Genomic DNA, 12,489 nt, shown 5'->3' on the forward strand with positions numbered 1-12,489 from the left:
TGTGAGTGTCAAAGAGCAAAGGAGGAAATGTGATGAATTTTGACAGAGAATAATAATAATAACTTTAAAATTCCTTTATTTATTCTTTAGTACCCTCTTCAGAAAAGGGTATATATACTAAGAATGGCATAAAATGACAAATATAATAGCATTGTAATTTCAAAGAGTACAAAATGTTAAAAATTTGATAACCGTTATAAACTAAACTCATAATTACATTTATATTGAAAATGTCATCTTTTATCTTATATTAAATATATGAAATCAATTTTTGAAGTATTTAAAAATAATTTCACATATATACTTCTCTCCTCTGATAGGCACAATTGTGCTATTTTGCTTTTACATTGCATGAAGTATTTCATTATATAAGCTAATTTCAAATATTGTTGTACTAAAAGCATTAAATCATTTTTACGTTCACTTGTTAAATGTTCAAACATGGTTACATTAAAGGAGACAATTTTAGCTTTCAGCCATCTATTTGCAATTTTTAAGTCATCTTTTTTTTTCTAGGCTGCAAAAGTGTATTACCAAATAAACTGACAAAATATCTCAGCAACTAACATAAACGTGCAATTTTAATGCCTTCTAATCACACAAATCAATATGAGATTTTTGTGCTTGTGCATGACCTTTTTCAAATTATCCCCCCATTTTGGCTGAATGAGAACAAGTGTGGGCTATTTGATAAAAAACCCTAAGTGTGTGAAATAAGAGCCCTCGCCTCTTCTGCCAGACTCCTCTTGACAGAAAGATGATAGAAGCATCACATCCCTGAGAGAGTAAATGCAAACTGACAAGAGATGAGCCTTTAGATGTTGAATATAATCTTGAATTGTGCTTGAAGTGTCTTATTATCTTGTCTTTTGATGTCTGAAGGGGTGGCTCATTGTTAGAAAAAGGAAAACCCTCACGCATCTTTGCCATCTTTAAAAATTGTTTGGCCTTTAACAACTGCTCTTCCAGAGAATGTCCATTTCTCCTGACAATAAATATGGCAGGTCGTCGGCAAGTGACAAACAATTTACTTTACATGCCACACTTTTATGGGTTTTGAGAGCTCGTGTGGAAGTGTATTTTAAAAAGCCCAGAGAAATTAGCAGTATTACCAATGTTAAGAAGATTGATATCTGTGGGCATAAACTGATGTGAAGTTACTTGTCCTGGTTATTTCCTGCTGCTTCTGGTTTTATATTTCATGGGTGCCAGATTCAAAATTCAAGTTCTTTATTTATCATTGACTAAAAATAGTCAGGAAAAATAAAAAAGCAATCATGAAGTCCGATAGATCCCAGGAAGGAAATGTACTCATACCGATTTCCAGGGCACATGGCACTACTCAGAACAGTATATGAACAAAAATCCTTTTTCTAAGTAGAATACTCAGATCAACATTGAGCTTGCTGAATTTTGCCTTTTATCTCAGACCCTTCAGCACTTTTTAATTTCTGCCGTCCTTCTGGGTACGCTTTGCCCTTCATATCTACCATTTGTCTTGTGATTTTTGTTTTAACTTAAAAGTTTAATGATGTTCCCAGTCAATAGGATTCCTTAGCAGCTAAATCACAGTCATGCTAGCTTTCTGTCACCTAGCCAGATTTTGTGAAAGCTTTCAAGATCTTTTCTCAGACCTCCGTCACTCTAAGAATCCATAAGAATTCTCAAAAGGACCATAAACTGTTACAGGGTTCAGGTTATTGTATCATTATAAAAACATATTGATACACTACAGCCGACAAGACAGGTACCTACTATCCTAGGCTAATACAACCATGTCAATGCCATCAGCAATCTCCAATCTGACCAGTTTTTTTTGTTTTGTTTTGTTTTGTTTTCAAAGCAGGCAGCTGTAGACATTAATTCCTTTTAAAGTAATGCTTAATTTCAACACTTTTCTGATTGCCTGCAGATTTCTATTAAATTGTTGCAGAATTACTATGAGCATGAAATATAATTGGAGAAGTAAAGATTCAAGACTAAAGTGAAGAAATAGGCTTGTATAGCTGAAAATTTGAGCAATTCCTTAGGTAGCTTATAAAATCTGCCTTAATTTTAGAAGTCAGAATAAGATGAGCTAATCTACATCTAAAACAATGGTGCATGTTGCTTTCCAAAACTGTATGAAAGTTTTCCCACAAAAAATCAAATAATCCCTATCTTGAATATTTACCCCTGCATACATAACAGTGAAGTACATAAATATAATTAAACAGAGCCATTCAAGTGTTAGCTTTATTTGATATTCTTTTCATGGTTCTCATTTTGAAAACTGGATATTTCCTTTTGGACACATTTCTATTCTGCAATATTTTACTAAATGAAATTAGGTATGCTAAAGGAAAAAAAAATTCAAGTTTGGAAGAGGGCATTTCACCCTACAAACCACTTCTGCATCTGTATAGTTTTTAGTATGGGAAAAAATGTGTTTTCCTATTTAATTTTTTATTCTCTTCTACCCTTGGTTGGTTTTGCAAGAATTCATTGTACAATAATAATTTTTCATGCTTTTTAAACAGCTTCAAATGCTTGCATTTTTAAACCAAATTAATCCTCAGTCCCTCTTCTACTTTAACTATAATGATTCTCTCATGCAATAAGTAACCCCAAACCATTAATTTATAAAAATAGATCTTGCCATATTGATATGAAAAGACAAATCACCACATATATGGCCATCAAGAACTGCAAAAGGAGATTAATTACACCACACTATTTTAAAAGCAAATGTTTAAGATGTGATTTCTTTTCATGCATCAACCACCTATTATATCTTGCTATGTGTATATGTAAATATATGTTTAGGCACATGTAATTCTTACAGAAATGTGTAACCAAAATTGTGCTTACTGCCTATTGCACAAATGCCTTTTACTTTAAAAAAGAAAAAGATAAATATTACATTGTAGCATATGTATATCCCACAAGTAGACAAATATTTAAGTTCCCAATATTTAGAGTCTTCTTTAGCATGGGCAAGTTTTGTATGTTTTTAAAATCTGTTCCATATAAATCAAACTGTATAGAAACCCCCAAATCTGTTTACTGAATTGAATTGCACAAATTCTGAGAAATTCTGTTGTCTCCTCTGCTTAGTGAATAGCAGCTTCAAAGAAGACATTGGAACTTGGATTAGAGCCCAACTGTGCCTGAAGCAATGCTATAATATCACTAGTTTATATAACTATAATATAACTATTGGCAAGCTATTAATTTTATCTGGAAACAATTTTTTAAAATATACATAGGTATGGGAGAAGGACATTTAAGTGATGTGTGGATACCATTCTTAATTTTATGATAGAGAAAATACATGCATATTACAAATTTAGCAAGACAATTTGAAGTATCACACAAACACAGGAGAAAGACCAGAGAAGAACACACAGTAGACACTCACAGATGCTTTACATGGTAGTGTTACATTCATTCACTGTGCATTCATTGTGCCTTAGAAAGAAAATGCAGGAAAACAAAGATAAAATATAGAAGTGATAAGAGAATGGAAAATGTGCATTGTTAATTTAAAATACTGTATTAATACTGATCTTTAAATATGGATTTCTTGACTTTCACAAACTTTTATCTCACCTGAGTTTTTTTTTTCCCTCATTAATAGGATGAAATTAAAATAACACAATATATTTGAAAAGTACATCAATCTGGAAAATACTATTATTTCATAGAAAAAGATAAAGCACTCAGAACACATTCATTAAATTGTTTTATTGTTTCATGTCAGGTGTCATTGGTCCATGATAAATGTCCTAAAAATATCTTAATATTTTACCTCATTTTCAGGCTAGCAGGTTTTAAATTATTCACCATCTTAAGGAATGCAGGTTTCATTATAGAATCCCATTTTCAAATGATCTTCAGTTTTTTTAAATTTTATTTTATTTTTATTTTTTTATTTTTTTTAGTTTTTTTTTTTTTAAATTTTATTTTATTTTTAAACTTTACATAACTGTATTAGATTTGCCAAATATCAAAATGAATCCGCCACAGGTATACAACAAAATTCTTATGTAATGTATTTAATTATGTAATGATGTTACTTAGTTTCTTTAATTGTAATATGATCATTTTTTCTATTTTCAAATAGTTTTGATAGCAGTACAGTCCTCTAATAAAAGTGATTCATACTATATTAACTATGTTGTTCCAGGTATGTTGTTGTTTCATTTTAATGAAAATAAAAACCAGTATGTTCTTGCCACTTAAAGACCTTAAAAGCACTTTAAAAGAAAGAACAAGAGAAGTTTGAGCTTAGACTCTCTTTTAAACTCAAATGAAAAAACCTAACATCTAGGTTTTTTTTAAGTATCAGTTAACGATTAAAAAGAGGAATTATGTGCCTTGTCTAGGGTGGTTTTTACAAATGATCTTTGAGCACTTACTCAAAAAGTTAATTTTCACTTCTCTGAGAATGGCAAATTTCTTCAACAAAAAGTGATTCAGTGCTACTTTTCCTGACCTCTGCATTCACATTAAAAAGGATTGGTCCATTTTTGATAGCTCACAATAGTGTCTCAACATAAAGTAAGAGATGTAACCAAACTAGTGTGCCCTTGTTTCATATTTGTAGGCAATCTGATTTTTTTTTAAGGTGGACTATCTTTTCCTTACATCATTTTTTATAGAAGTATAGTTAATTTAAAATGCTGTGTTTGTTTCAAGTGTACAGAAAAGTGATTCAGTTACAAAAGTTATATGTACTCATCTATATTTTCTTTTTCAGATTATTTTCCATTATAGATTATTACAAGATATTGAGCAGAGTTCCCTGTGTTATACAGTAGGTCTTCATTGCTTATCTGTTTATAAACAATAGTGTGTATATGTTAATCCCAAACTCCTAATTTATCTCCCTCTCACCTCCTGCTATTCCCTTTTGTAACCATAAATTTGTTTTCTATTTATGTGAGTCTATTTTTGTTTTGTAAATAAGTTCACTTGTATCATTTTTTTTTTAAGATACATTTTCTCTTGATTTTGAGAAGCAGAACGTGGGAGTTTACATTTCAAACACTGAGTCAGGTCAACAGGTTTAATGAACACACCTCATCAGAAGCGCCCAGAATGCCAAAGCCCAAGTAGTTCTTTATGAATGAATTTTAATATAACCATTACTTGAAGCTATTTTGAAACAAAAGCCCAGTGTTGACAGATTTAGAACCTCATTCAGGCTCATCGCATAGGGTATATGTGCAACGGTAAAATACCATTTCAAAACAAACTACGCTCACTTATTTCCTTCTCAAAGAAAAGACATTGGAAATTAAAATGGGAAAAACATTTAAAAAGTAAGATTGAAATGGCTTTCATAAAAGGACAGCTGAACAAAAACACCAGCGAAGTACAGAAGCTAGGAAGGCAATAAACAAGAAAATTTCAGAGCCACTTTGGCCGTCCACCCACCCAGTGGAGGATGGCAACTGTCACTATGAGCTTTCTCTAGCTACCTCTGCCTTTGGATATTTTTAAAAAATTTATTAACCTGACAGCTGGAAACTTTACACAGATTGCCCCCTGACAGGGTGCCAGTTTGGTATAAACACTTTGCTATATTTTTCTTTAGCATAAGAAAATCAAGAAACATGAGAAGTGGAGCCAGGTGCAAATTTGGGCAAATGCGCTGGCTCCTCCAACGGCCCCCATTCCCAGGGAGGCCCCGGATAAACAGGAGCAGCCCAATAGCAGAGCAGCATCCTTCATCCTTCCTCCTTCACATCTACTTTCTTTTTAATGTGTGAATGTCTGATGTATTATTAATCCCCAAACATAAAGCAGCAAGGTCGCCAATCAAAGAAAATACCTGCTCTCTCACAAATTATCTGTTTACTGTCTAATAACCAGTAAAGTCCACTGCCAAAAGTCACTTATATCTCATTTTTGAAGTGGGAGAAATATTTATTTGGTCTTCATGGAAAGAATAATACTCTGACATTAAATTAGGTAATTAGAAAAGAAAACAATCTACTAAAGGGCTGAGCCTTGGGAGCCTGAATCCAGAGTGCCCCCTCTATTTATTAATTATGACATAAACCAAGCTGTATGAACTACAAAAATACTATAATGTCATGTAGCCTTTAAATCAAAACCTCCCAGCCATTAAAAATACTAAAAAGGGATCATTTGAAGGGGTGATGGTACAGAGTAATACAAATTCTAATACTTCATCTTCTTTCCAATTGTTTACAGGACTACTTAACCACAAGGACAACAAACTATAAGCATCCTAGCAATCAAAATGAAAGAAAGAGTGTAAATTTGTATCTGCATTTCGATTCATTAATGTATTACGAAGCAGCAGCATCCTCAGATACTGCAATATAGAACTTTAGTCTTTATACAGAGGTCTGACCTCTGTACCCCAGGCATGGCAAAGAGATGGAAAAAGAAAACACTGAGAAAGTTCCCACTGAATCTATGTCGTATATGGTGCACTTTCGCCCATCACAGTGACCCATAGAAATGAACATAGTTCAGCGTAACATAGTGAGAACATGCTGAGAAGTCTGAACAGCAGAGACATTTCATAGGAATTTATTTTTATTTCCAAGCTTACACATTAGCGCTATTCAAAGTGGATTTATTTATCAGCGCAGTATATTAATACTTTTTGGTGGGGGGAGGGACACTAAACTTAATTTGTCTAAACACACACAAGGGATTTTATAAAGAAATACCTTGGTGCAGTAGACTTTCTTAAATGTTAAGAAATGCCCCTAAAGGCACACTCCCCACTCAGTAATCAGAGAACAACACCGCATGGGCTTGTTTGACTATGAAACCAGAATTGATTTTTGACAAATACCTTATCATGCATCTCACTTACTTATGCAAATTGAGGTTTCTACTGGTTTCTTTTAAATCACTGGTTAACTCTAATCTCTGACTCAGATTAGTTGACTTTAAAAGATGTTATTTTAAGGTTTCTCTAGCAAAACACACTTTCCTCAGTGAAAAACTCGTATTTATTTTCAATAGCCATAATTTCGAAACTTTTAAAGATCCAAAGCATGGTACATATTTTCAATACATCTATTTCTCTAGGGAATTTTCCTTATCAACTCCCAGCTAAACCCCTCTTGGGCTTAAGCCCCATTACTGATTCCTTGGCCCCAGCCTATTTTATCAGAATATTATAAATATCAAGACATTGAAAGATGTTTAAATAAAGTAACAGAGTGATGCCATAATGAAGGCCTTCACTAATGCACAGGCGAGAGGCAGCTTTACCACAAAGTGCAGTTCTTATAAGACCCCACCAATGACCTCCACGCTGACCTGCAGAGACCACTGTCTCAAGGGGTGACAGACAATTTAGTTCTTTATCCTTTTGTCATTGGAAACGACTCCACTGCCATAAATTCTAATCAAGTCAAACTGGATGGCAATTAAAAAAAAAAATCTCCTAATGCATGTTTCTATGAGAAAGATAACAGAAAGGAAAGGAAACGAAAAACCCCATAGAGAGTGCATTTTCTAGGCTAAGAATCACTGACCCAACTTTCAATCTTTTCACAATTGTTCATAAATAAATGACATTGAAAATACCCACCCTTATTAAGTATCATTGGGTGCAAGTATCATTGCTTTTAACCTAAAAACACACACTATCATAAGAGAAAACCAACCACCAATTTTTATTTCAGGTACAATGTTTGTAAATGTTTTTGTTTGTTTGCTAAATGTCTCAGCTCAAGGCTTTAGAGCTGTGTGCCCAGTTCCCGTGCAGTGGGTATAAGTAAGCAACTAACCCAGCCACCCAAGGTAGTTGGGACTGCAAGAAAAGCAATCATAAGATTTAACTTGAAACAATAAAAATATTCCCAGGAGGAAGGCTGTTAATAAATCATCTTTCGAATTTCAAATATATATGAAAGAAAATATTTAGGGCATGTTTTATATGATCTCACTTCTGCTGCTGTGACTGCATGGGAAAACTTTAGTACAGATTTTTTTCTAGGGATATATATTATTTTTATCCTTTCTGGGGCCATTTTCCTCACCAAGTTGTTGATGCTACCATTTGAATTTTAGCATCCAACTTGACTGAATGTGGAACATTGAATTCTTGATGGGCATAACTAAAAACGAAGCACCACATTGACACAAGTGCTATAAATGTCACTAGAGAAACACAGCAACCTCTTCCCTTTGATATTGTTTGCCAAAGGCCAGTTTTGAGAGTGGTTTCGAATATGGACATCACTCATCACATATTAAATGACTGGCCCTGTGTGGCATCACTCATCTGATCACAAGGCTGAAACACAGGGAGACACAGAACCAGATTCTCTGATAATACTTCCTGAAGTGCAGGTCTACTCTTCCTCCATACTGCTTCCTACAGCTCAGAGCTTAGCATAACAAAGTCAGAAACTGAAAAGGGAAGACTTCTTCCACAGTCTTTACAAGAACAAATCATGCACTACTTAATGATATCACAGAGAAGGAGCTAGGCACATGTTCCTCAATGAAATGTGAATTCATCTCTCCTAAGTGTACTTTAGTTTCCATGGCTGTTCAAGTTAAGCAAAACATTACCTCTGATGTAATTACTTTATAAAACACAAGGGTCCTTTTCTGAACTTTCTCCTTAGGCTGGCATATGGCTGCTGGTTTCTCCTTCTGGTATGCTGAGCCGCTCAGAGCACTGAAACAGTCTGCACAGTATGTTTCCCTTTGGATGCTGTTAAGTGCAGAGGTGCAATTTAAGGAGAGGCATAAAAGGCCCAATGGTTCCTGGAATTTCCTTTGTTTATCCGTAGAGGGCATCTGTATTAGCCTTTCTCTGTACTTTTGGGCTGAAGGTGTCATACTGTGAAAGAAACAGACTTGTCCTCTGGACTGCTAATTTAACAAGACACAAAACGAGGATGGAGCTCCAAAGAACTCTATTTATACTGAAATTTTGGTTAGAATCAAAAATGGAATTTTGTCTCCTGTCAGTAAATGTCTCTCCACAAAAATAAACAGATCATACACAAAAAAATTGTCTTAATCTTCTCCTCTCATTCCAGAAGCTTGATTTTCAAAAATACAAGGAACATGCTATAAGAAGCATGGTTTGAGAGAATATGTTAGAAAATCATTGTTTAGAGATAAACCTGGACGCTCTCAGTTATTTAGGACGAATGCAATTCCCCATTACCAAGAGAAAAGTATAATCATAACCATTTATTAAAAATGAAAAACTTGAACATACTCAGGTCAAATAATAATCATCCATTTGATTAGTATCAGTTCAGTGTTGCCAAAGTTGCGAAAAATTCTGAGAGTTATACTAAAAAGTTTTAGCCAGTTACATAAACTAGAATTCCTAATGCTAAGTCCCAATAATATTTATTAAGGTGAGAGCAGAACAGACCTAGTAGCTAAGGAAACCTGCAAGAACATTGAGATAATAAATGGCAAGATTATTGTTAAATGAAACGGACAGGATAAATATTCAATTTAATTTTCCATCTATCAGAAGTTCACAGTAAAATCAGTTTAGAAAAAAAGGCATCCCTCTAGGGTGCTTTCTAGTCTGTCTATCTCATATTTTCTTCAGTTTTTTTCTTAAGTTTTCAAAACTGCTCATCTGCTGGTTTCTACTTTATCTAATAGAAACTGGAAAATATTCACATTGTGTTCAAAAAGCACTCTAGAGATCAAATAAAATTAAGATATATTAGATATAAGATGTAGATTTTGCAGGTTTCTCAGCCACAGACTCAGAAGGTGAGCATTCCAAAAAGTAAAGACAAGTATCATCTAAAATCTACTAAGATTTCTAAACTTCACTATGGTTCTTCAGTTTACTCCATAAAGATTCCACTTTAAAAATATATTTTCAAAGAAATTTTCATTCAAATTTCTTTGATCCCCCTCCCACCTTGGATTTTTTTTTAAAGCTTATTTCTCTACACACCACGCCAATCAGTAAAAGGTGACATAACAAATCTAGGACAATTTTCAACACTGGAAAATCTAAACAAATGTTGAGAAGTCAAAGTAACTGCTTTACTTGGAAAAAAAAACAATTTGGGGTTTCAAGTCAAAGTCTACAAAGAGCATTTACTTTTAAAAACCGCACGCAAAGTTTAAGAACACATAATTCATTTTCTGCAGTTATGTTGAATTCATAATTGATTATATTTTAAAAGTCAAAGTGCTTGGTATTAGTATATTCAACATCAAAGAGCCTGGAGCGCGACTTTGGCCTTCCTGTAATTTACAATTTTATCTGCCTTCTCTCACTAACCCTTTGAAATGAAATGAGTATTTTAGGACATAACTCTTCCTACACAGCTAAAAACTTAGACTACAACAAAATATTTCTTGAGAGTGCAAATGCTAAAACCTTAATACCTAGGTTTGGAAAATTTATGTTAGAGATGAAACTGCTGCTTTTCCAAGAAAGGGTCATAGGACCAAATTTCTTGTAACTGGCATCTATTATACTCTTAAGTATAAAACAGCATTTTACCAACAGAAAATTTGATACCTGAAAGTTTCTCTGCAACACTCCTCTAATGTTGGATTGAGTGAGTATTTAAAATCAGATGAAAGCTCCTCTGCTGAAGCTGGCCTGAAGCTGCCAAACTATCTATGGTGCTTTCTTTCTATAGTTTTGCATTTTTCAGCTTATCTTTTTAATTGAATTAATAACTTTCTTAAAAAAGAAGTCTATACTATGATGCTGTTTCTTTAAAATTTAGGCACTTGACTGTTTTTAACTTGTTCTCTTGTTCTCTTCCTGTATGTGTGTGTATATATATATACACACACACACACACATATCTCAGGTTAGTATATATAGGTGTGAACAGGTTAGTATGTGTTATATATGTGTATATATAATATATATTTAGTGTAATAAGTATATAAACACTTGGATATAATTAAAAGCAAGCGTTTCAGGAACAACTGTTCTGAAAACCTAATGTCACCCTATCCCATAAAGTGCTTCTCCAGCAGAGACATCTATCACCATCCATCACTCAGTCACACGCCTCAACACAGCCTGGTCCCCTTTCTGATTAGAGATCACAGTTGCTTGAGTTGGCTTACAGAGTCTCATCTGTTTGAATGACACATGTCTTTGCTGGAGTGGCACTCTACTTGTTCTTGTTTTGTTTACGAAACAAAGATTTCTAAAAAGGATCTGGGCTGCCTCCACATTTAGGATAAGGCTGTAAACATCTTTTAAAAGGGAATGGCTGAGGGGAGGGATGCCAAGGACCTATTTTCTTCCCTCATCATGCTTGTAAAAGAAGAGACGTTCATTCTAATTGTGATTACAAAATGTTATGCCTTTGAGCCATACCAGGAGCCACCTTTGTTTACCTGCAGAGAATGACCAGTATTGATATTTTTTCAGTTCCCCTCTTTGGTCTTTTGACTACAGATAATAACTCTTTACTCTCCTTCCCCTTAACAAAAGGCGGCGAAGCAACCCGAAACTGAGTCGATATTTATTCAATAAACGTTAACCAATTCTCACAATGGAACTGATTTCCTGATGATGATTTTCATCTTCTTTTTTTTTTTTTTCCCCAGTGATTTCTAGCCTGGGGACGCTAGCAATATCTGACCAGTCCAAAGGGGCAGGAGGAAGTTCCTGGTCGGAAAAAGTTTGGAGGACGCCCTCCCAGCCAGCCTGGCATCAGCTGGGGTGGCTCAGCCCCCTCCAAGATGCCAAGATCCTCTTTGGTACTTAGAAGAAAATTGAATGAACAACGAGGGGGAGGGGGGGGCAGAAAAGAGGAGGGGTGGGGGTGTGGATGGCTCTTCCGGACACCATGGTAGGAGTGAAATGAAATACCTAGACAGACTTACCGAAGAGCTTGCTGGGAGTGTCCTCGCTGTCATTTGATTCCACGGGAGCAAGCAGGGGCTCATTCAGCTCGCTGTCTGAAGTAGCAGCCTTGTCCTCACCTCTCAACTCCGCATTCATTTCACTCCGCACTGACAGCAAGGGCTTACTGACTTGTCCAGCTATCATTGGATCCTAGGATGGGGGAAAAGAGTGAAGGGGAGGAAAAAAAGTGGCCGCTTGAGTGTGTGCGTGTCCTTGTCTCCCTCTCCTCTTCTCTCTCTCTTCCACACACACACACACTCCCTCTCTCCCCTCTCTCTTATCTCTGACTGCTCCCGCTGTTATTGCTGGCTGCAGTCAAGTGAAGAGCTATTACAGATCCGAGTTCTCCATTCCTCCCCACCCTATTAAAGCTCAACTAGCATGAGAGAGATGCAGGAGGCTTCCGAGAGGGAAAAAAAAAAAAAAGGAAAGAAAAAACTTCTTTGAAAGCAACCTAACCAACACAGCTTTAATTGTGGGATGTGCTTTTGTGCGAATGTTTTTACACCTTGTGCTGTCTTGAATGCAGGAAGGGGTGGGGGGAAAGTGCGGGGTTTGTACTTCAGCAACAGACTCAAAGGAAGGAGCACCCTAGGGAGGACCCATGGGCTATTTTAGGAAGCCCTCTCCCT

The 12,489-nt window shown here is 35.2% G+C and overlaps 1 protein-coding gene across 1 annotated transcript in view; it reads right to left on the reverse strand.

The window, feature by feature from the left end:
• The window catches only part of POU6F2 (POU class 6 homeobox 2), a 123,363-nt gene extending 111,088 nt beyond the window's left edge, over positions 1–12,275 (reverse strand). Inside the window, exon 1 of the mRNA XM_025291399.2 lies at positions 11,836–12,275. Within this exon, the coding sequence (XP_025147184.1) occupies positions 11,836–12,001 (166 nt within the window). The 5' untranslated portion in view covers positions 12,002–12,275. The remainder of the gene's footprint in view (positions 1–11,835) is intronic.
• Between the last annotated feature and the right edge of the window lie 214 nt (positions 12,276–12,489).

This window comes from Bubalus bubalis, chromosome 8, assembly GCF_019923935.1.
Source record: "Bubalus bubalis isolate 160015118507 breed Murrah chromosome 8, NDDB_SH_1, whole genome shotgun sequence".
Lineage (NCBI taxonomy): Eukaryota > Metazoa > Chordata > Mammalia > Artiodactyla > Bovidae > Bubalus > Bubalus bubalis.